Source organism: Somniosus microcephalus, chromosome 11 (genome assembly GCF_052327205.1).
Source record: "Somniosus microcephalus isolate GS21.2 chromosome 11, FLI_Smic_1.0, whole genome shotgun sequence".
NCBI classification, from domain to species: domain Eukaryota; kingdom Metazoa; phylum Chordata; class Chondrichthyes; order Squaliformes; family Somniosidae; genus Somniosus; species Somniosus microcephalus.
Window position 1 is genome coordinate 14,670,642 of NC_140997.1, and position 20,089 is coordinate 14,690,730.

At 48.7% G+C, this 20,089-nt stretch overlaps 2 protein-coding genes across 7 annotated transcripts in view; one reads left to right on the plus strand and one right to left on the minus strand.

The window, feature by feature from the left end:
* The window catches only part of shmt1 (serine hydroxymethyltransferase 1 (soluble)), a 60,489-nt gene that overhangs the window by 38,447 nt on the left and 1,953 nt on the right, over positions 1 to 20,089 (plus strand). For 4 of the 5 annotated variants that reach the window (XM_086000240.1, XM_086000241.1, XM_086000239.1 and 1 more), the window contains exons 4-10: positions 1,604 to 1,719; positions 2,319 to 2,479; positions 10,320 to 10,401; positions 12,174 to 12,386; positions 13,527 to 13,643; positions 15,267 to 15,389; positions 18,229 to 18,345. In XM_086000240.1, coding sequence (XP_085856366.1) covers positions 1,604 to 1,719; positions 2,319 to 2,479; positions 10,320 to 10,401; positions 12,174 to 12,386; positions 13,527 to 13,643; positions 15,267 to 15,389; positions 18,229 to 18,345 — 929 coding nt within the window. Of the gene's footprint in view, positions 1 to 1,603; positions 1,720 to 2,318; positions 2,480 to 10,319; positions 10,402 to 12,173; positions 12,387 to 13,526; positions 13,644 to 15,266; positions 15,390 to 16,752; positions 16,853 to 18,228; positions 18,346 to 20,089 lie in introns of those variants that run through there. The other variant, XM_086000243.1, reaches the window with a different exon arrangement.
* The window catches only part of natd1 (protein NATD1), a 70,642-nt gene continuing 52,256 nt past the window's right edge, over positions 1,704 to 20,089 (minus strand). For both annotated transcript variants that reach the window (XM_086000251.1, XM_086000249.1), the window contains exon 4: positions 1,704 to 1,794. Coding sequence is in view for 1 of the 2 variants with exons in the window: in XM_086000249.1 (XP_085856375.1) it covers positions 1,716 to 1,794 (79 nt within the window). In the remaining variant the exon portion in view is untranslated. The remainder of the gene's footprint in view (positions 1,795 to 20,089) is intronic.

Sequence of the window (20,089 nt, forward strand, 5' to 3'; positions counted from 1 at the left end):
TAAAGCCCTTTGGGACATCCTGAGGTCGTGAAAGGCACGATATAAATGCGAGTCTTTTTACTGCCCTGGGCTTAAACAGCAGCGGAAGTCTGTCTTCTGACCCTCTGAAGTGCCGATTGATCGATACCTTTCATCTGCATTAATGTTGCCCTCAATTGAGCCTGATCCAATTGCTCAACCAGTCCCAGTGCCGTGTTCTCCGAGCCTAGCTGAGTAATGGTTGACGGAGTTGACACCGGGGAGAACTCCCCTGCTCAGACCTGAACTCTGGAGACTGGACCCCGTGAGGCCCCCCTTTCACATCCGGTGTTTGGGGAGGGGTGGGGTGCTTGTAGCTCTGGGCGTACAGTCTAGTGCAGAGGCGCCGAACGCAAACGGGGCCAGACTGTCTCCTTGTTCACCGGCCGGTTTGCTCACCTATGTTTTCATGGGCCTACAAGGCCATCAAGTTCACCTATTAGGAGTGCAGCCAATGTAAAGGCTCCATTTAGATCAAATTCTGGGTGAAAACAAACCTAATGCAAAAATGATGGTTTTTCCCTCTCTTCCCTGTCCCAATTTGTGCTCTCCATTGCCGCTCACTTGACTGAATAGAGCATGTAGGAACAGGAGGAGGCCATTCAGCCCCTCGAGCCTGTTCCTCCATTCAGTTAGATCATAGAAACATAGAAGATAGGAGCAGGAGTAGGCCATTCGGCCCCTCGAGCCTGCTCCGCCATTCAATGAGATCATGGCTGATCATCCAAACTCAGTACCCTGTCCCTCCTTTCTCTCCATATCCCTTGATCCCTTTAGCCTTAAGAAATATATCCAACTCCTTGAATATATTTAATGAATTGGCCTCTACTGCCTTCTTTGGTAGAGAATTCCACAGGTTCACCACTCTCTGGGTGAAGAAATTCCTCCTCATCTCTGTCCTAAATGGCTTACCCCTTATCCTTAGACTGTGACCCCTGGTTCTGGACTCCCCGACCATCGGGAACATCCTTCCTGCATCTAGTCTGTCTAGTCCTGTTAGAATTTTATAAGTTTCGATGAGATCCCCTCTCATTCTTCTAAACTCCAGCGAGTACAAGCCCAATCGACCCAATCTCTCCTCATACGTCATTCCTGCCATCCCAGGTATCAACCTGGTGAATCTTCGCTGCACTCCTTCCATTCCTCAAAAAATTCCAGTAGATTAGTCAAGCACGATTTACCTTTTGTAAATCCATGTTGACTTTGTCCGATCCGGTCACTTTTTTCCAAGTGCTCTGCTATTACATCCTTTATGATGGACTCTAGCTGATGGCTGATCTGTATCTGAACTCCATTTACCCGCCTTGGTTCCGTATTCCCCCGATACTCTTACCCAACAAAAATCTATTGATCTCTGTTTTAAAAGCTTCAATTGACCCCCAGCCTCAACAGATGTGTTGGGGGAAGAGAGTTGCAGATTTCCACTACCCTTTGTGTGAAGAAGCGAAAGCAAGGTGTTCTGTGACTCGGGTTATCTGTACTGATCCTTTAGGGCATCAAGAAAAAGTATTTGTTGTTGTCCAGCAAGTCTTTATTTGTTGGTCACATGGCCTGTTTTGATGCAGTGAATGTCTTGTTTCGGTAGGTATTATGGCGGCACCGAATTTGTGGATGAGATGGAGCGGCTGTGCCAGAAACGAGCATTGGATCTGTACTGCCTTGACCCACAGAAATGGGGAGTCAATGTCCAGCCATATTCAGGTAAATTCTGTGCGGGTACAACTCATTTTTCTCCACGCTGCCCCCAACGTTTCAGGTCGAAACCCTTTGTCAAGACTGAAAAAGCACAGGAAATGAAACAGATTAAAAGGCCAGTTTGGAGGCTGGAAGAGAACAAAAGAGAAGTGAAGAGACATTAAGAGGTATTTAAAACGAGACGAGATGGTGATAGGACTAGTGGAGACAAAAGACGGCTCGAGACTCTATTTCTCTCTCCACGCATGTTGCCTGGCCTGCTGAGTTTTTCCAGCATTTTCTGTTGTTGTTTTGGATTTCCAGCATCTGCAGTATTTTGCTATGGTACCTCAGCAGCCCCTTCTTCACTTATTGGCCTCGACATTGAGTGTCAGCAGACTGTCCCAGGCCTTCTCTACTCCCCACCCGGGCTGTCTCATGTCACCTGGGCAGAGGTCAGGCACCACAGTGGACCACATGCCCCCACTGTTGTTTTTTCTTGGAAGGAAGAGGATAGATTGGCAACAATATTTAACTTCAACCTCCTGGGTGCTTCAGAATGTGGTTGGAGATTTTACAAGTGCGTCAGTAATCAATATCTCTCTCTCTCTCCCTGGGTTGGTTAGGCTCGCCGGCGAACTTTGCGGTTTACACGGCTCTCGTGGGGCTGCATGGCAGGATCATGGGATTGGATCTTCCCGATGGTGGCCACCTGACCCATGGCTTCATGACAGAGAAGAAGAAAATCTCTGCCACATCCATCTTCTTTGAGTCTATGCCGTACAAGGTAAGAGGATTTGGAAGGTGTCTCCTGTCACAGGCCAATTCTGAACTGCCCTTTGACCTTTTTTTGAACTCTGAAGACATCTCACAGAATCATACAGCACAGGAGGCCATTCGGCCCATCGTGCCTGTGCCGGCTTTTTGAAAGAGCTGTCCAATTAATCCCAATTTCCCTGCAATTTTTTTTTTTCCTTTTCAAGTATCTATCCAATTCCTATTTGCAAGTTACTATTGAATCTGCTTCCACCACCCTTTCAGGCAGTGCATTCCAGATCACAACAACTCCTACATGACTTGATTTGAGAAGAGATATCTGCCTCAGTCCCCTTTTGACATACTGGGATCTGGAAATGTAAAATTTGTTGTCACTTCCTTTTAAGAGATGTGTTCCAGTAGGTAACGCACTTCCGCACATCACACCATAGACTTCTGGGGCTAAGGTGCCTGCCACTTCACCAATCCCGTCTGCCCCGTTATGGTGAGGCACTAAGCCCAGGCTGGGTGTTCCTCACAGGGAGGGAGCCAGAACTGGATTTGAGGGGTACCGGGGGCTGCCCCCGAGTCCCTCAATGTGGCTGATTTAGAGACTGTCCCCGGCAGGGGAATGGGAGTGAGTCGCCTCGCTCTTCACGTGTGCTTGGCCAGGGCCCAAAGGAATGGGGAGAAAGATAAAACCCGTTTGCCAACTGCTTTCCAGCAGCTCTCCCCGCTGTCTGGCTGGCACCTGTGTTGGTTGGCAGACTGCTCCGAAAGGCAAACTATAACCAGCGTCTCTGGAGATTGTGGCGGAGTGCTGGTTTCCGAGAGGCGGCAGGTTGCTGGGCCTAAACTGACCTTTGATGCCGCAAGATCTCGCTTTTAGTTTAGCGTAGGAGAAGGGTTAGATTCTGAGGTTAGGATTGAGGTTCATTGTTGGAGTAGAGGAGGAAATCCTGGGGGCTGTTTGGTGGCCACAGAGGTACAGAAAGTGGAAGAATCCCATTCCCTAGTTTTCAAATTTGCAGACGACTTCTAAGTTAGTTGGGACAGTAAGTTGTGCAGACAGGAGCAGGAAGTTACAAAGAGACATGGACAGATGAAGTGAGTGGGAAAAACTGTGGCAGATGGAGTTCAATGTGGGCGAGTGTGAGGTCATCCACTTTGGACCCTAGAAAGGCAAATCTGAGTATTTTCTAAAATGGTGAGAAACTGGGAACTGTGGAGGAGCAAAGAGACGTGGGAGTCCCCAATACACAAATCATTAAAAGCCAGCAGACCTGGACAAAACGCAGTCAGAAAGGCTAATGGAATGTTGGCCTTCAAGAGGGCTGGATTACAAAAGGGAGGAAGTTACGCTGCAGTCGTATAAAACCTGATCCATAAAAAAATATATTAATCCAGATACAAAAGCAAAATACTGCGGATGCTGGAAATCTGAAATAAAAACAGAAAATGGTGGAAATATTCAGATCAGGCAGCATCCGTGGAGAGAGAAACAAGAGTTAACGTTTCAGGTCGATGGCCCTTTGTCAGAACTGACCTGCCCTTTGTGCCGTAGCTGCGTGAGTGAAAGGTTGCTGCTTGGATTATGGCAGTTGCATATTTATTTTGTGTACACACCTTTTTACTGAGTGTTCCATTATGACCAGAACATTGACTTAAAAGCGCAGAGCTGGAATGTTGATGGCTCAGGCAGTAAAGTGAACCCATTAGTGCCTGTTTGACCGCGCTTTTAATGTAGCTGGGGAATAAAAACTAGGCGCGTCTAACTGGGGGGCAGCAGTAGCATCAGCACTTTTCCGTCTGTTCCTCTCGCGTGTTTGCTAACGCTCAAATATTGGGATTTTTTGTGCTCGAAAGATGGAAGAAGCACCTTGCATTTGTATAGCACACAAACAGAAAATGCTGGGAACACTCAGCAGGTCAGGCAGCATCTGTGGCGAGAGAGAAACAGGGTTAACGTTTCAGGTCGATGAACCTTCGTCAGAACTGGAAAATGTTTCAGATGTAAGAGGTTTTTGCCTTTGCATTTATATGACGCCTTCCACCTCCTTGGGACATATCGAAGGGCTTTCACAGGGATTACTTTTGAAGATTAATTGCTGTTATATAGTCAAATGCAGCAGCCAGTTTGTGCACAGGAGGATCCCACAAATAGCAATGAGACATCCACTTTGGTGGCAAAAACAGGAAGGCAGATTATTATCTGAATGGCAATAGATTGGGAAAAGGGGAAGTGCAACGAGACCTGGGTGTCCTTGTGCACCAGTCGCTGAAGGTAAGCATGCAGGTGCAGCAGGCGGTTAAGAAGGCAAATGGTATGCTGGCCTTCATAGCGAGAGGATTTGAGTACAGGAGCAAGGATGTCTTGCTGCAGTTGTACAGGGCCTTGGTGAGACCACATCTTGAAACATAGAAACTAGGAGCAGGAGTAGGCCATTTGGCCCTTCGAGCCTGCTCCGCCATTCAACGAGATCATGGCTGATCATCCAAACCCTAGCACCCGGTCCCTACACCGACAGCCATCCCACCCAAGCCCTATCCCCACGTATTTAATCTCCCCCTAACACTAAGGGCCAATTTTTTTTTATCATGGCCAATCAACCTAACCCGCACATCTTTGGACTGTGGGAGGAAACCGGAGCACCCGGAGGAAACCCACGCAAACACGGGGAGAATGTGCAAACTCCACACAGACAGTCACCCGAGGCCGAATTTGAACCCGGGTCCCTGGCGCTGTGAGGCAACAGTGCTAACCACTATGCCACCGTGCTGCCCTTTTGTGTGCAGTTTTGGTCGCCTTATCTGAGGAACGATGTTCTTGCCATGGAGGGAGTTCAACGAAGATTCACCAGGCTGATACCTGGGATGGCAGGAATGATGTATGAAAAGAGAGGTTGGGTTGATTAGGCTTATATTCGCTAGAGTTTAGAAGAATGAGAGGGGATCTCATTGAAACTTATAAAATTCTAACAGGACTAGACAAACTAGATGCAGGAAGGCGGTTCTTGATGGCGGGGGAGTCCAGAACCAGGGGTCACAGTCTAAGGATAAGGGGTAAGCCATTTAGGACAGAGATGAGGAGGAATTTCTTCACCCAGAGAGTGGTGAACCTGTGGAATTCTCTACCACAGAAGACAGTTGAGGCCAATTCATTAAGTATATTCAAGAAGGAGTTGGATATATTTCTTAAGGCTAAAGGGGATCAAGGGATATGAGGAGAAGGCAGGGACAGGGTACTGAATTTGGATGATCAGCCACGATCGCATTGAATGGCGGAGCAGGCTCGAGGGGCCGAATGGCCTACTCCTGCTCCTATCTTCTATGTTTCTATGACCAGCCCATCTGTTTGGGTGATGCTGGCTGAGGGATAAATATTGGCCAGGGCACCAGTAGAACTCCCCACTCTTTAAATAGCACCATGGGATCATGCACGACTCCTTGAACCGGCAGACGGGGCTTCGGTTTAACATCTCATCCAGAAGATGGCACCGCTGACAGTGCAGCACTCCCTCAGTACTGGCACTGGGAGTGTCAGCCTAGATTATAGGCTCAAATTCTGCCATGTGGCCCAAAGAAGGTTCACTCGGTTAATCCCGGGGATGAGGGGATGGACATATGAGGAGAGGTTGAGTAGATTGGGACTCTACTCATTGGAGTTCAGAAGAATGAGAGGCGATCTTATTGAAACATATAAGATTGTGAAGGGGTTGGATCGGGTGAAAGCGGGGAAGATGTTCCCGATGATGGGTGAAACTAGAACTAGGGGGCATAGTCTTAGAATAAGGGGCTGCTCTTTCAAAACTGAGATGAGGAGGAACTACTTCACTCAGAGGGTGGTAGGTCCATGGAATATGCTGCCCCAAAAAGCTGTAGAAGCTACATCATTACATAAATTTAAAACAGAAATAGACAGTTTCCTAGAAGTAAAGGGAATTAAGGGTTACGGGGAGCGGGCAGGAATTTGGACATGAGACTAGGTTCGGATCGGTCATGGCCCTGTGGGTAACGGAGCGGGCCCAGGGGCCATGTAGCCTGATCCTGCTCCTATTTCGTGTGTCTAATTCTGTTCGATTCAGGAGATGGTTCTGTGATAGTGGATTGGCGGTTAGGATCAGATCAGCCATGATCTTATTGAATGGCGGAGCAGGCTCGAGGGGCCGATTGGCCTACTCCTGCTCCTATTTCTTATGTTCTTATGTAATCCCATGCCCTCCTGACTCGGGCAAGAATGCTACCATTAGATCAAGATGACACTTAAGAGTCACGGCCCAGGATGCAGGACACCAGCAAGGGAGATACATTTTAAAGTACTGGGTAGATTATATCAAGCTTAAAAGCCTGAAGAGTGTAGAAGGAGAGAAGACTGAGGGAGATGAGGAGTTATAAAGGGAAAGAATGAATTAGGGTAGGAGATGGTATGAACTCTGCTACCCGTGTCCTAACTTGCACCAAGTCCCGTTCACCCAAGACCCCTGTGCCCGCTGACCTACATTGGCTCCCGGTCCGGCAACACCTCGATATTAAAATTCTCATCCTTGTTTTCAAATCCCTCCGTGGCCTCGCCCCTCACTATCTCTGTAATCTCCTCCAGCCCCACAACCCCCCGAGATCTCTGAACTCCTCCAATTCTGGCCTCTTGAGCATCCTCGATTTTAATCGCTCCACCATTGGCGGCCGTGCCTTCAGCTGCCTGGGCCCCAAGCTCTGGAATTCCCTCCCTAAACCTCTCCGCCTCTCTCTCCTCCGGTAAGACGCTCCTTAAAACATACTTCTTCGACCGAGCTTTTGTTCACCTGTCCTGATATCTCCTCGTGTGGCTCGGTGTCAAATTTTGTTTGATAAACGCTCCTGTGAAGCGCCTCGGGACGTTTTACTACGTTAAAGGTGTTCTAAAAATGCAACTTTTGTTGATAAATCCTGATTGCAACACATTGTAGATGGAGAGAGAAGGAGGAAGATGTAGGACAGCGGCTGGGGAAGGAACACTCTCTTTCCCTGTGTCACCACCGTGTGCTCGCAGGTCAGGTGCTCCCAGCCCTTCCACCCACTCCGTTTTTATTGCACCTGTTTATTGTGCACATAATGCTATACTGTGGAGGAGCAAAGGGAGTTGGCTGTCCTTGTACACAGATCACTAAAAGCTAGTGGCAAGGGGATGTTTAAGAACAGTATGACTTCTGCTTGCCTTGGCCTACTAATCCTCCCCCCTCTAAAGTCCAATTCACATGAACACTACACTTGGTCTTGACTCCCTGTGTGCGATGCATTGTGCGCATTATTTGTATGTATAATCTGACTCCCCTCCGAGCAGAAGGCCGTGGGTTCAAGCCAGAAACTTGAGCACAAACGCTAGGCTGACGCTCCAGCGCAGTACTGAGGGAGTGCTGCACTGTCGGAGGTGCCGTCTTTCGGATGAGACGTTAAACCGAGGCCCCGTTTGCGCGCTCGGGTGGATGTAAAAGATCTTGTGGCACTATTTCAAAGAAGACCAGGGGAGTTATCCCTGATGTCCTGGGGCCAATATTTATCCCTCAATCAACATCACTAAAGCAGATTATCTGGTCATTAGCACATTGCTGTTTGTGGGTGTTTGCTGTGCGCAAATTGGCTGCTGTTAGAACAGTAGTTAATGAAGTACTTCATTGGCTGTAAAGTGCTTTGGGATATCTGGTGGTCGAGAAAGGCGCTATAGAAATGTCTTTCTCTCTCTCTCGCGCTCTCCTTTTTCTCGCTCGCTCTCTCTCTCTCTCTCTGCTCTTCACCACTGCAGTAATGACGCCACCTGGCACCTGCAAGGGACCCGAGTTTTGAAATACAAATCACACAAATGGAGTTATTTGCTTCTGTTCTGTAGACTTGTTCCCCTCCGCGTGTTCAAGCTGTCGTTTGTGGTACGTTTTAAGGAGGTTGGGGTTTGATTTTGGCTTGGCTTCTAGTTTGGAGTGAGGCCATTAAACGGTCGAGGTCTCTATCGGGATGCTATGGAGATGAGCAGAAACTCCCCACAGTCATGGCACTGTCGGAGTTTGGAATCATTAACGTGGATTGAGACAAGAATGTGTTTACTGTAGAGAGTTCAGTGGCTGTATCTCAGATCAGTTGACTCAATAGAAGGTCGAAGTACGAGTTGAGCTAAAGTTAACGTCAGTTGTAATGAGGTTGGTAGAGGAACAATGCCCATGGAAGCTCGGGATCACACAATACTTGGTCCTTTCTCTTGTGTGATATCTGTCATGTTGAATCCAACTAAGGCAATGGGATGAAGTTCACCTCTCTCCGACCATGATGTTAAGGGTCTTTGGTACAATAAGTTGACACAGTCTCCATTTGTGTTAGGCAAGAGTTACAGAACCAAGGCGGGTTGAAGGTTATGTTGATGGGGTGAAATGAAGAGGGTGGGAGGAGGCTCGTGTGGAGCATAAACACTGGCACAGACCAGTTGGGCCAAATGGCCTGTTTCTGTGCTGTAAATACTATGATGTAGTTGACATACAGATCAGCCATGATGTCGAAACAAGCTCAAGGGGCTGAATGGCCTCCTCCTGTTCTATGTTCCATCTGTTTCCCAGTACAAACCCAATACAGTTGGCACTGGTTTTCATTGGTGAGGCAAAGTGGCACTAAACATGACACTGGGGGGATGTGATAGGCCAGGCTGCAACAAGGACTAATTACCATGCAGATGTTGGATGGAGGCCATACAGTAAAGAGTATGTATGGATCAGTATTGCGGAGTGTGAGGTGGCAGGTGGTACAGGGGCAGGGTACTTTGCTCGCCCGCTGTCTTTGTTTTTGAGTTCCAAGTGATGCCTGTTGTATCTACCGGCTACATGGTCTGTATTTATCCCTCAACCAACACCTAAAGACAGATTATCCGGCCATTACCACATTGCTGTTTGTGGGAGCTTGCTGTGCACACATTGGCTGCCGGGTTTCCCACATTACAACAGTGACTACACTTCAAAAAGTACTTCATTGGCTGTAAAGCACTTTTGAGATGTCCGGTGGTCGTGAAAGGCGCTATAGAAATGCAAGTCTTTTCTTTCAATTGGCTTGGGGACGTCCTGAGGTCGTGATAGGTGATATATAAATGCAAGTTCTTTTTTCTTTTACTTGCTACTTGGGAGGAGATCCTACATTGGGGTGGACCAAAGTCATCCTCCTTTCCCACCTTGTGTTAGGCGTGTCCCCTACTTGAAGGAAGACGGGGCCTTGGTGTGCTTCAAAGGCCCATCTAACTTTGCAGCTGATTATGTCGGGTTGATTTAAGGGGTAGGCTATTCAGATGTCAAGTCTCTTTCTCTGAGCTGCACGGATCAGGAAGGCCGGTGATTGATCGATTGTTGTTGGGTAACGGTATCAAAGGATACGGAGCAAAGGCGGGCAAATGGAGTTGAGATACAGATCAGCCATGATCTAATGGAATGGCGGAACAAGCTGATTGGAGCGCCGTGCCTCGTGACTCCCAGGTACGCTTCCGCACATGGTGCGCCCCTGGGATCCGTGGGGCCACTACGCTGGCCCCTACTACGCAGCGCCTGCCTGCAAGCTCACCAAGGAGCGTCCCCATCGGGTAAGTGCACATTCCGTTCGGATGCCGGCCGCGTAATCCGCAGTTACGCCGCCGACCGCAAATATCCAGGCCGTTGTCGTGTGTCTCTTGACTACATCTGACCTACTTGAGATTTCTGGCTGAAGGCTGCACTCTTAATAACCTCTGCAGATTTCCTCTGTGCTTTTTATAGCAAAAATATAAATGTGTACTATATAAACGTGTTTACAATTTCCCTCCAGATAACACACACGGGAATTTTCTCCTCATGTTATCACACACCAGGTAACTGGCTGTTCATTCTCTTTAGGTAAACCCCGAGACTGGTTATATTGACTATGCCAGGCTGGCAGAGAATGCTCGTCTCTTCCACCCGAAGCTCATCATCGCAGGTAACGTGTCCCTGGCCGGCCTCCCACATTCTACCCTGCGTAAAACATGAGGTCATCTAAAACCCAGCCACCCGTGTCCTAACTCACACCAAGTCCCGTTCGCCCATCACCCCTGTGCTCGCTGACCTACACTATCTCCCGGTTAAGCAACTCCTCAATTTCAAAATTCACATCCTTGTTTTCAAATCCCTCCATGGCCTCGCCCCTCCCTATCTCTCTAATCTCTTTCAGCCCCACAAGCCCCCGAGATATCCGCGCTCCTCTAATTCTGCCCTCCTGAGCATCCCTGATTATAATCGCTCAGCCTTTGGTGGCCGTGCCTTCTGTTGCCTGGGTCCTAAGCTCTGGAATTCCCTCCCTAAACCTCTCCGCCTCGCTACACCTCTCTCCTAACTTTTAAGACGCTCCTTAAAACCTACCCCTCTGACCAATCTTTTCGGTCCACCTGCCCTAATTTCTCCTTATGTGGCTCAGTGTCAAATATTTTGTCTTAAAATACTCCTGTGTAGCGCCTTGGGACGTTTTACTACGTTAAAGGCGCTATATAAATACAAGTTGTTGTTGTAAGCACTCCCTTAAATCAAGGGTCCTGGCTGTCGGTAGAGTCATTAGCTCCATAGTGCGGTCCGAACCACACTCAAGTTCAGGTCAAGATTCTCGTGAGGTGGTTCTGAATGAGATACTGCAGAATCGCAACTACCTTCCGCCATGTAGCACGTTACGGGACCATGTAGGGACTTGCGTGCAGCTTTCTTTTTTTTGCAAAGTTGACCATTTTAAAGTAGGCAGAAAATGTAAGAAAGACATCAGGCCCTGAAAGCGAGAGAGAGAGAGGGTACCTTCCCTGGATGAACGATCGCAAAATACTGCGGATGCTGGAAATCCGAAATAACAACAGAAAACGCTGGAAAAACTCAGCAGGCCAGGACAGCATCCGTGGAGAGAGAAACAGAGTTAACGTTTCAGGTCGAAACTGTTAAGTCTGTGTGTTCCAGTTGTATTAAGATTAATTACTGACACAGACTACAAGAATAAAGTTCAACAGGTCTTTACTAGTTGGAGGTCAGGACTATACTAAATACAATATCACTACACAGTACTTATATACCGGTGGTCACCACCGGTATTACGTATACAGCAGCCAGAGAAAGTAGTACATCTCTTAAGGTGGAACAGGCTTAAGTTCTCTTAAGGTGGAACAGGTTACATACACCACAGAAACCCTTCGTCAGAACTGAGAAAAAGGCAGGAAATGAAACAGATTAAGAGGCCAGTTTGGGGGCTGGGAAATGGGGGAGGGGATTTCATCTTGCTGGGCATTTTAATCTCTTTCATTTCCTGCCTTTTTTTTTTCTCAGTTCTGAAGAAGGGTTTCGACCTGAAACGTTAACTCTGTTTCTCTCTCCGCGGATGTTGCCTTCCCTGGATGAAATTTGGTTCAAACCCGCCTTTGGTCAAAGAGGTAGGTTTTAAGGAGGAGAGGGAGGCGGAGAGTTTTAGGCTGGGAACTCCAGAGCTTAGGAACTCAGCAGCTGAAGGCACTTCAACATTCGTGAATCCAAACAAGACTCTCAAATAAAATGGACACCGAGCCAAAGCAGGAGATGGGTCTTAAGAAGGAGGAGAGAGGCGGAGAGGTTTTAGGGAGGGAATGCCAGAGCCCAGGGGCCCGGGCAGCTGAAGGTGTATTGGGGTGGGGGGAATGGTAGGAGCAAGAGTCTCCATTCACAGCAGGTTCCCGATCAGCTGAACTGCACTGTTGGTGTCCCCAGGTATCAGTTGCTACTCCCGTAACCTGGATTACGCCAGGATGCGGCAGATTGCGGACGAGAACGGCGCCTACCTGATGGCGGACATGGCACACATCAGCGGACTGGTGGCAGCCGGGGTGGTGCCCTCTCCCTTCGAGCACAGCGACATAGTCTCCACGACAACGCACAAGACTCTCCGTGGCTGCAGGTCCGGTATGATCTTCTACAGAAAAGGTGAGAGGGAAAGACCTTTGCCCGGAGTGTCTCCTTGCCCCATCTCCCAAGTAACGCACTCATTCCGAGGTTGTAATTTGTAGGCTCCACATTGGTGGAATTGGCAATCGCTGGTTATCGACAGGAGTGTCGTGGTCAGTGGAACACCATCTTACAGTTGGCATTGTCACATCAAACTGTCCTCCCAAAATTAGTACTTTGCAAACAAACCTCTAATTTTTATTTATTTTTATTCATTCACGGGATCTGGGCGTCACTGGCAAGGCCAGCATTTATTGCCCATCCCTAATTGCCCTTGAGAAGGTGGTGGTGAGCCGCCGCCCTGAACCGCTGCAGTCTGTGGGGTGAAGGTTCTCCCACAGTGCTGTTAGGGAGGGAGTTCCAGGATTTTGACCCAGCGACGATGAAGGATCGGCGATATGCTTCTAAGTCAGGATGGTGAGTGACTTGGAGGGGAACTTGGAGGTGGTGGTGTTCCCATAGCGCCTGCTGCCCTTGTCCTTCTAGGTGGAAGAGGTCACGGGTTTGGGAGGTGCTGCTGAAGAAGCCTTGGCGAGTTGCTACAGTGCATCTTGTAGATGGTGCACACTGCAGCCACGGTACGCCGGTGGTGGAGGGAGTGAATGCTTAAGGTGGTGGATGGGGTGCCGATCAAGCAGGCTGCTTTGTCCTGGATGGTGTCGAGCTTCTCGAGTGTTGTTGGAGCTGCACTCATCCAGGCAAGTGGAGAGTATTCCATCACAGTCCTGACTTGTGCTTTGTACATTGGGAGAGATGCGGGAGAGTGGTTGGCACTTGAGGAACTGTCTCCCAACAGAATCGACACCTTAAGAGGGAGGGGTGAAGAATGCACAGCCCATAATGAATGCACTGTTTGAGAATGGGGAGTTCATGCGATGTGCGTGTCTGTCTCTCTTTGCTTTCCTGACTCACTTCGATGGTGCGAACCTCCGTTACTTCAGGGCAGCGGCCCAGCACCACCACCTTCTCCAGGGGCAACGAGGGAAGGGCCACAAACGTCAGCCTTGCCAGCGACGCCCACATCCTAAAACTGAATTTTAAAACAACAAAAAAAAACACTTCTCCTCCAACTATGCTAATCAAACGCTCCTGCGTGCTGCTGCTTCTCTAACTCTGCAGGAGTCCGCAGCGTTGACCCAAAGACGGGCAAAGAGGTCGTGTACAACCTGGAAAGTCCGATCAACCAGGCAGTCTTCCCGGGGCTGCAGGGTGGGCCCCACAACCACGCCATCGCAGGTAAAGCACGCGACGACCATGGATCCAGCCTCGGGCGTCACACCGAAAGGGAAGCTGTTCTCCCGACGATTCTATCGCGCTTTAATTGTGCTCGGTGGAATGTCGGAATCTCTGGCGGGGGGGGAGGGAGGGCGGGGGAATAATTGGCTTAGTTCAAAAAAAACAGTTCAATTATTTTTAAAATCCAGAACATCGATTGGGGGCAATTTTAACCTAAGCTGCCCGTCGGGAACTTGACAGGATTGGGTGCGACGCTGGTTTTTAACACCCCGCCTGATCTCGCCCTCCCTTACATTCAACAGTGGGTAATATTGGGTGGAGGGTGTAAAACCTGCAGTCCACTTGATCCCGTCCCTTTCCTGACGGCCGCGTTAGGTGAAAATCCCCCCCCCCCCCCCAATCGTGCTTTTTGTTTCAAACAATCAAAAAATCTATTTTAAAAAAATATTTTTTAAATATATATATATAAAATGGCCGCCTTGTCTTTAGCAATGCATTAGCAGGCGGGTCACAGGAGAGTCTTCACCTGCTGGGTCCTAAAGCCCACCTCTCCTCTGTCCTTGTACCAGGTCAGTCACGTTATGTGACGCGTTTTATATATTAGCCTGTGTTCTGGCCGTAGAATCTTTGGGTAAAGTGAGGCGATAACAATTGGGGTGTGTCAGTGGGAATCTTTAGCACCAATCATGGGGTAGTACCAGGGCTGGCCTGGTGTGTCAGTGGGAATCTTTTGTTTTTTTTTTTAAAACCAACATTCTAGTTGTTCATTGGCCGGGCTGATGGTGCAGTAATCTAATGAAAGGTAGAAAGAACTTGCGTTTACAATCGGATAGGCGGATGTGTAAATTGATGATCAAAGATGATTTGTTTATTGAGACTGATTTTTGTGATCTGAATGTACTGTCGAAGGTGCCGTCTTTAAGATGAGACGTTAAACCGAGGCCCCGTCTGCCCTCTCGGGTGCATGTGAAAGATCCCACGGCACTATTTCGAAGAAGAGCCGGGGAGTTCTCTCCGGTGTCCTGTCCAATATTTATCCCTCCTTTAGCATCACTAAAACAGATGATCTGGTCATTAGCATGTTGCTGTTTGTGGGACCTTGCTGTGCACAAATTGGCTGCCGCGTTTCCCACATTACAACAGTGACTACACTTCAAAAAGTACTTCATTGGCTGAAAAGTGCTTTTGGACGTCCTGAGGTCGTGAAAGGCGCTATTGAAATGCAAGTTTGTTCTTTCGCTCTCTTTCTCTCTCTTTCTCTCACTCTCTTTCTCTCACTCGCTCTTACTCTTTCTCTCACTCTCTTTCTCTCTCTCTCTTTCTCTCACTCTCTCTTACTCTTTCTCTCACTCTCTCTTTCTCTCACTCTTTCTCTCTTTCTCTCGCTCTCTTTCTCTCGCTCTCTTTCTCTCGCTCTCTTTCTCTCGCTCTCTCTCGCTCTCTTTTTCCTCTTCAGTTAGCATTACAGCATTTCCCCTCATTAGGCTGGCGTTAGCAGGGTGTTTATTTGTTCTGAGCGGATCTGACTGGAGCTGTACTGTAAGTAAATCACTTTACTCGTGTTGGAAAGCAATATCCTTGTGCCGTCTGCACTAACATGTTCCCCCATGTCTGTCTGGGCAGCGGTTGCTGTCTCACTCAAACAGGCGGTGACTCCGGAATTCAAGGTCTACCAGAAGCAGACTCTGGCCAACTGCAAGGCTCTGTCCACGGCCTTGGTGGAGCTGGGATACAAGATCGTCACTGGTGAGAATTCTCGCAGCAGTCTGGGCGGATTATCCTGAGGCAGAGGCTCGGCTTCCTCGGATGGAGTCAAACGCGTCCTTGTTGTAAACTTGACTAATCTAGCGAGTATATTTAAACTTGTCTCTCAAGTTTTAGCAATTGTAGAATTTGCATAAAACACTTGGCTTAGATCTAATCAAGGACTTGGATTAAAATGAAACACGGGTAAATCTGCATCTAAAGTTCGATTCAAGTCACCAATGTGGTTAATTTTCCCAACAAAACAAGTGCGGCAAATACCATGTGAGGAATCTGGGCTCCAAGTGGCACTGTTCCCACCCACTCCTCCTCCTCACGTTGCTTCACACCGTCTCCGACCTGCGACTCATTGGCCCAAGACCTCAAAACTGTGGAACTCCTCGCTTCCCTCCGTCTTCCCTTCCGACTGCAATCTTTTAAAAACCCAAAGGTTGGCGTTGGCAAAACCACGACTGATCTCGCTCATCTTTCCTCCTATTCTCTTTGACTTTGATGCTCATTCGGTTTCATGAATGTTTTTTTTTTAAACTCAAGCCCCTCGTTCACGAATTTCCAAAAAAAATACACATGGCGTTCCCCCCAATAACCTCTCCGACCAGGACCCGTAGAGCTAAGTCTCCCCATTGTGAGCCACGCTCAATCAGCGACTTGAACCTTTAAAGAGGTTAAATTTAATCTGGGTAGGAATGGGTCAGGGTGAAGTCCTGTTTACAGAATCACAGAATCTACAGTGCAAATAGAGGCCATTTCGGCCCATCGAGCCTGCACCGACACATATCCCACCCTATCCCTGCAACCCCATGTATTTAATCCCCTAACACTAAGGGTCAATTTTATCATAGCCAAATCAACCTAACCCGCACATCTTTGGACTGTGGGAGGAAACCGGAGCACCCGGAGGAAACCCACGCAGACACAGGGAGAATGTGCAAACTCCACACAGACAGTTGCCCGAGGCCAGATTTGAACCCGGGTCCCTGGCGCTGTGAGGCAACAGTGCTAACCACTATGCCACCGTGCCCCAGAGTTATATAAATATATAAGTTGTTGTTGCTCATTAACCAGAGTTAATGAGCAACAACAACTTATATATTTATATAGCACTTTTACGTAAAAAACCGTCCCAAGGCCCTTCATAGGAGTGTTACATAAAAACAAAATTGACACCGAGCCATATAAGGAGATGTTGGGACAGATGACCAAACGGCTTTGACTAGCCTGATTGAGTTCAGTAGGTGCTGTGAGTCAGAGTTAGACATCTTAAAGGAGAGCGCACAAGTTTAATGCTTTCAAATCAAACATTACTCTCTCCCTAATAACAACAAAAAACGCTGGAAAAACTCAGCAGGCAACATCCGTGGAGAGGGAAACAGAGTCAACATTTCGGGTCGAAGACCCTTCGTCGGGACTGAGAAGAAAAAGCAGGCAATGAAACAGATTAAGAAGTAAGTTAGGGGGCTGGGAAATGGGGGAGGGGATAAAAGAACAAAAGGGGACGGTCTGGGAGGGGTGAGGAGACATTAAGAGACATTCAAGGCGAGACGAGATGGTAATCAGACAAGTAAATAGACCAAGGATGGCTCTAGATCTCCCTGTCCCTGTCCAGCCAATGATACTATCCCGAGATCTCCTTCGAACCGCATGAAACCAGAACATCCCAGCAGTCCGATTCTGTCGGTGGCCCTCCTCTCTTTCAGGTATCTCCGTGGATTTGTGTGGAGCATTATAACTTTTTTTTTTTTTTTTAGAGTAAGCAAGATCCCAACTCGCCCTCGCCTCCACCATATCCCCCTCGACCTCTGCTCAAGAATCCAATCCAATTGCCTTCGCCCTGTTTCTGCTGCTCACTCCGACGGCCCTTTCCTGGTGACTTAACCCACCGACCTCCTTCCCTCCGGGTGGAGATAGTTCCGAATCCCGCTTCGCAGTTTTCCGGTGAAGCGAGTCTCATCGGGAGAGGCTTTGGGAGTGAAATTCCTTCAGGCCCCGTTTTCGGGCCTGAAATGGGCGTCGCGCACCCGCAACACCGGTAGGCCCAAAGTTGGGCCTTGGGGCCTCCTCAATATTAATTGGGTGAGCTCCCTGTAGAGGGGCCAAAGGCCATTTGAGGGAAATGATTATCTGGATATTTGCCTCACTGACAGCGGCCCCCGGGCACGTCCTGGGAGGGAGAGTGATGGAGAAGCGAGCGGCGGGGGGGGGTGTCAATCCGCATACCGTGTGGTGGGGGGGGGGCGGTGGGGAGCAATCCTCCCCCTGGCTCCACAGCAACCTTTATAAAAAAGAAACATACGTTTTGTTGGCAGTCACTGCTTGGGCTGCACTGTGTGTGCTTGAGAATCCCAGCAGGAGCAGGCCTGGCTCCTTCTCTACTCTGCGATATCCAATTTAGCAGAGGGAGGCCTAAAACCGGCTTTAGGCCTCCCTCACTTACATGTGTAAGAGGCCTAATGCCGGTTTTAGACGGCCATCAGAGGGACTTCTCTGCGTGAGGGCTTTTTTCATTTTAATCGTCCCCTTTAATTCTTCTTCTGTCTTAAATCCATGCCCCCTCACACTAACCAGTCTAAACAGTCTATCCCTATTTACTTGAATATAGCCCCATCATAATCACGAAGCCTTCTATTGGGTTACCCATCTCAACTCTAGTAACTTCTCCAGTCTCTCTCCATAACTATAGCCCCTCTACCCCCGCGGGTAACATCCTTGTAGATCGGCACACTGTGCCTGTTCCCATTGAGTTTAATTCGCGCTATATTTGAGCGCTCGAAGCTGTACTGGATTGCGATGAGAAATCGTCTGCTTTGTCCTTCTTACACAGGCGGTTCAGATAATCATCTGATCCTGGTGGATCTACGCAACCAGGGCACAGACGGGGGCAGAGCTGAGAAGGTCCTGGAACAGTGCGCCATTGTTTGCAACAAGAACACCTGTCCAGGTACGCAACAACAACCTGCATTTATATAGCGCATTTAACGTAGTGAAGCATCCCAGGGTGCTTCGCAGGAGTGTTATCGTGCAACGTTTGACACCGAGCCACATGAGATATTGGGTCAGGTGACCAAAAGCTTGGTCAAAGAGGTGGGTTTTAAGGAGCATCTTAAAGGGAGATAGCGAGGCGGAGAGGTTTAGGGAGGGAATCCCAGAGCTTGGGGCCGAGGCAGCTGAAGGCACGGCCACCAATGGTGGAGCAAAGGGAATCGGGGATGCGCAAAAGGCCGGAATTGGAAGAGTGCAGCGATCTCGGAGGGTTGTAGGGCTGGAGGAGGTTACAGAGATAGGGAGGGAGGGGCGAGGCCATGGAGGGATTTGAAACAAGGATGAGAATTTTAAAATCGAGGCGTTGCCAGGCTGGAAACCAATGTCGGTCAGGGAGTGATGGGTGAACGGGACTTGGTGCTAATTAGGATACTTGCCCATTCCTACAGGGGAATCTCATCCCACACTGACTGTTTCTTGAAAGAACTTGTTCGAATTAACCTTTTTTTTTAAAAGAAACATTCAGGTCTCATTACGTTAACCTGTGATGGGACTGGGTCCTTTAGACACCAGCTGCACGATAACCTCTTCAACTCCATTCATGAAACGTTATCGGCAGGTGCCTAAAGAAAGAATTGCATTTATTTAGCACCCTCATGACCTTAGGACATCCCAAAGAGCTTTACAGCCAATGATAATGACCAGATAATCTGTTTTTAGTGAGGTTGATTGAGGGATAAATATTGGCCAGGACACTGGGGAGAATTCACACCTCATCTAGAACCGTCTTTTGTCTCTTTACTAGTCCTATCACCATCTCGTCTGGTTTTGAATACCTCTTAATGTCTCTTCGCTTTTCTTTTGTTCTTTCATCCCCATTTCCCAGCCCCCAAACTGGCCTTTTAATCTGTTTCATATCCTATGTTTTCTCAGTCCTGACGAATGGTTTCGACCTGAAACGTTAACTCTGTTTCTCTCTCCACGGATGTTGCCTGGCCTGCTGAGTTTTTCCAGCATTTTCTGTTGTTATACCGGGGAGAACTCCCCTGCTCCTCTTCTAAATAGTGGCCGTAGGATCTTTTACATCCACCTGAGGGAGCAGACGGGGCCTCGGTTTAACGTCTCATCCGAGAGACGGCACCTCCGACAGTGCAGCACTCCCTCAGCACTGCACTAGATTATGGGCTCAAGTTTCTGAGGAGGGGAACTTGAACCCACGACCGTCTGACTCGGAAGCGAGAGTGCTACCCACTGAGCCATGGCTGACACCTCTTGTCAGTTCACTGCGACAAACAGCAGTCAGGAACTTATCGAGGTGGCCCACCACCAGCCCAGTGACAGGCAGGAGGACAGTTAAACCGCCCAGCGGGCGTCACTTTCGCGTACAGAGTGCCGGTCCAATCTTACCCTCGGAAGGAACGTCTTGGCGCTAAGCTGCTCTTTAGGGTAGCTTCCAAACAAGCAGACTCCGAGTGAGCAGAGTCCTACCTGCCTCCAGGTCAAAATGCAGCTACAGTCAGCTCCAAATGACCCCAGCACGTCCTCTAACTCAGGTGTTTAAGATGCTTAAAGGATAGAGGGGAAACTATTTCCTCTGGTAGGGGGAGTCTCGCACAAGGGAACGTAACCTTAAAATTAGAGCCAGGCCGTTCAGGGGTGATGTCAGGAAGCACTTCTTCACACAAAGGGTAGGACATTTAGGA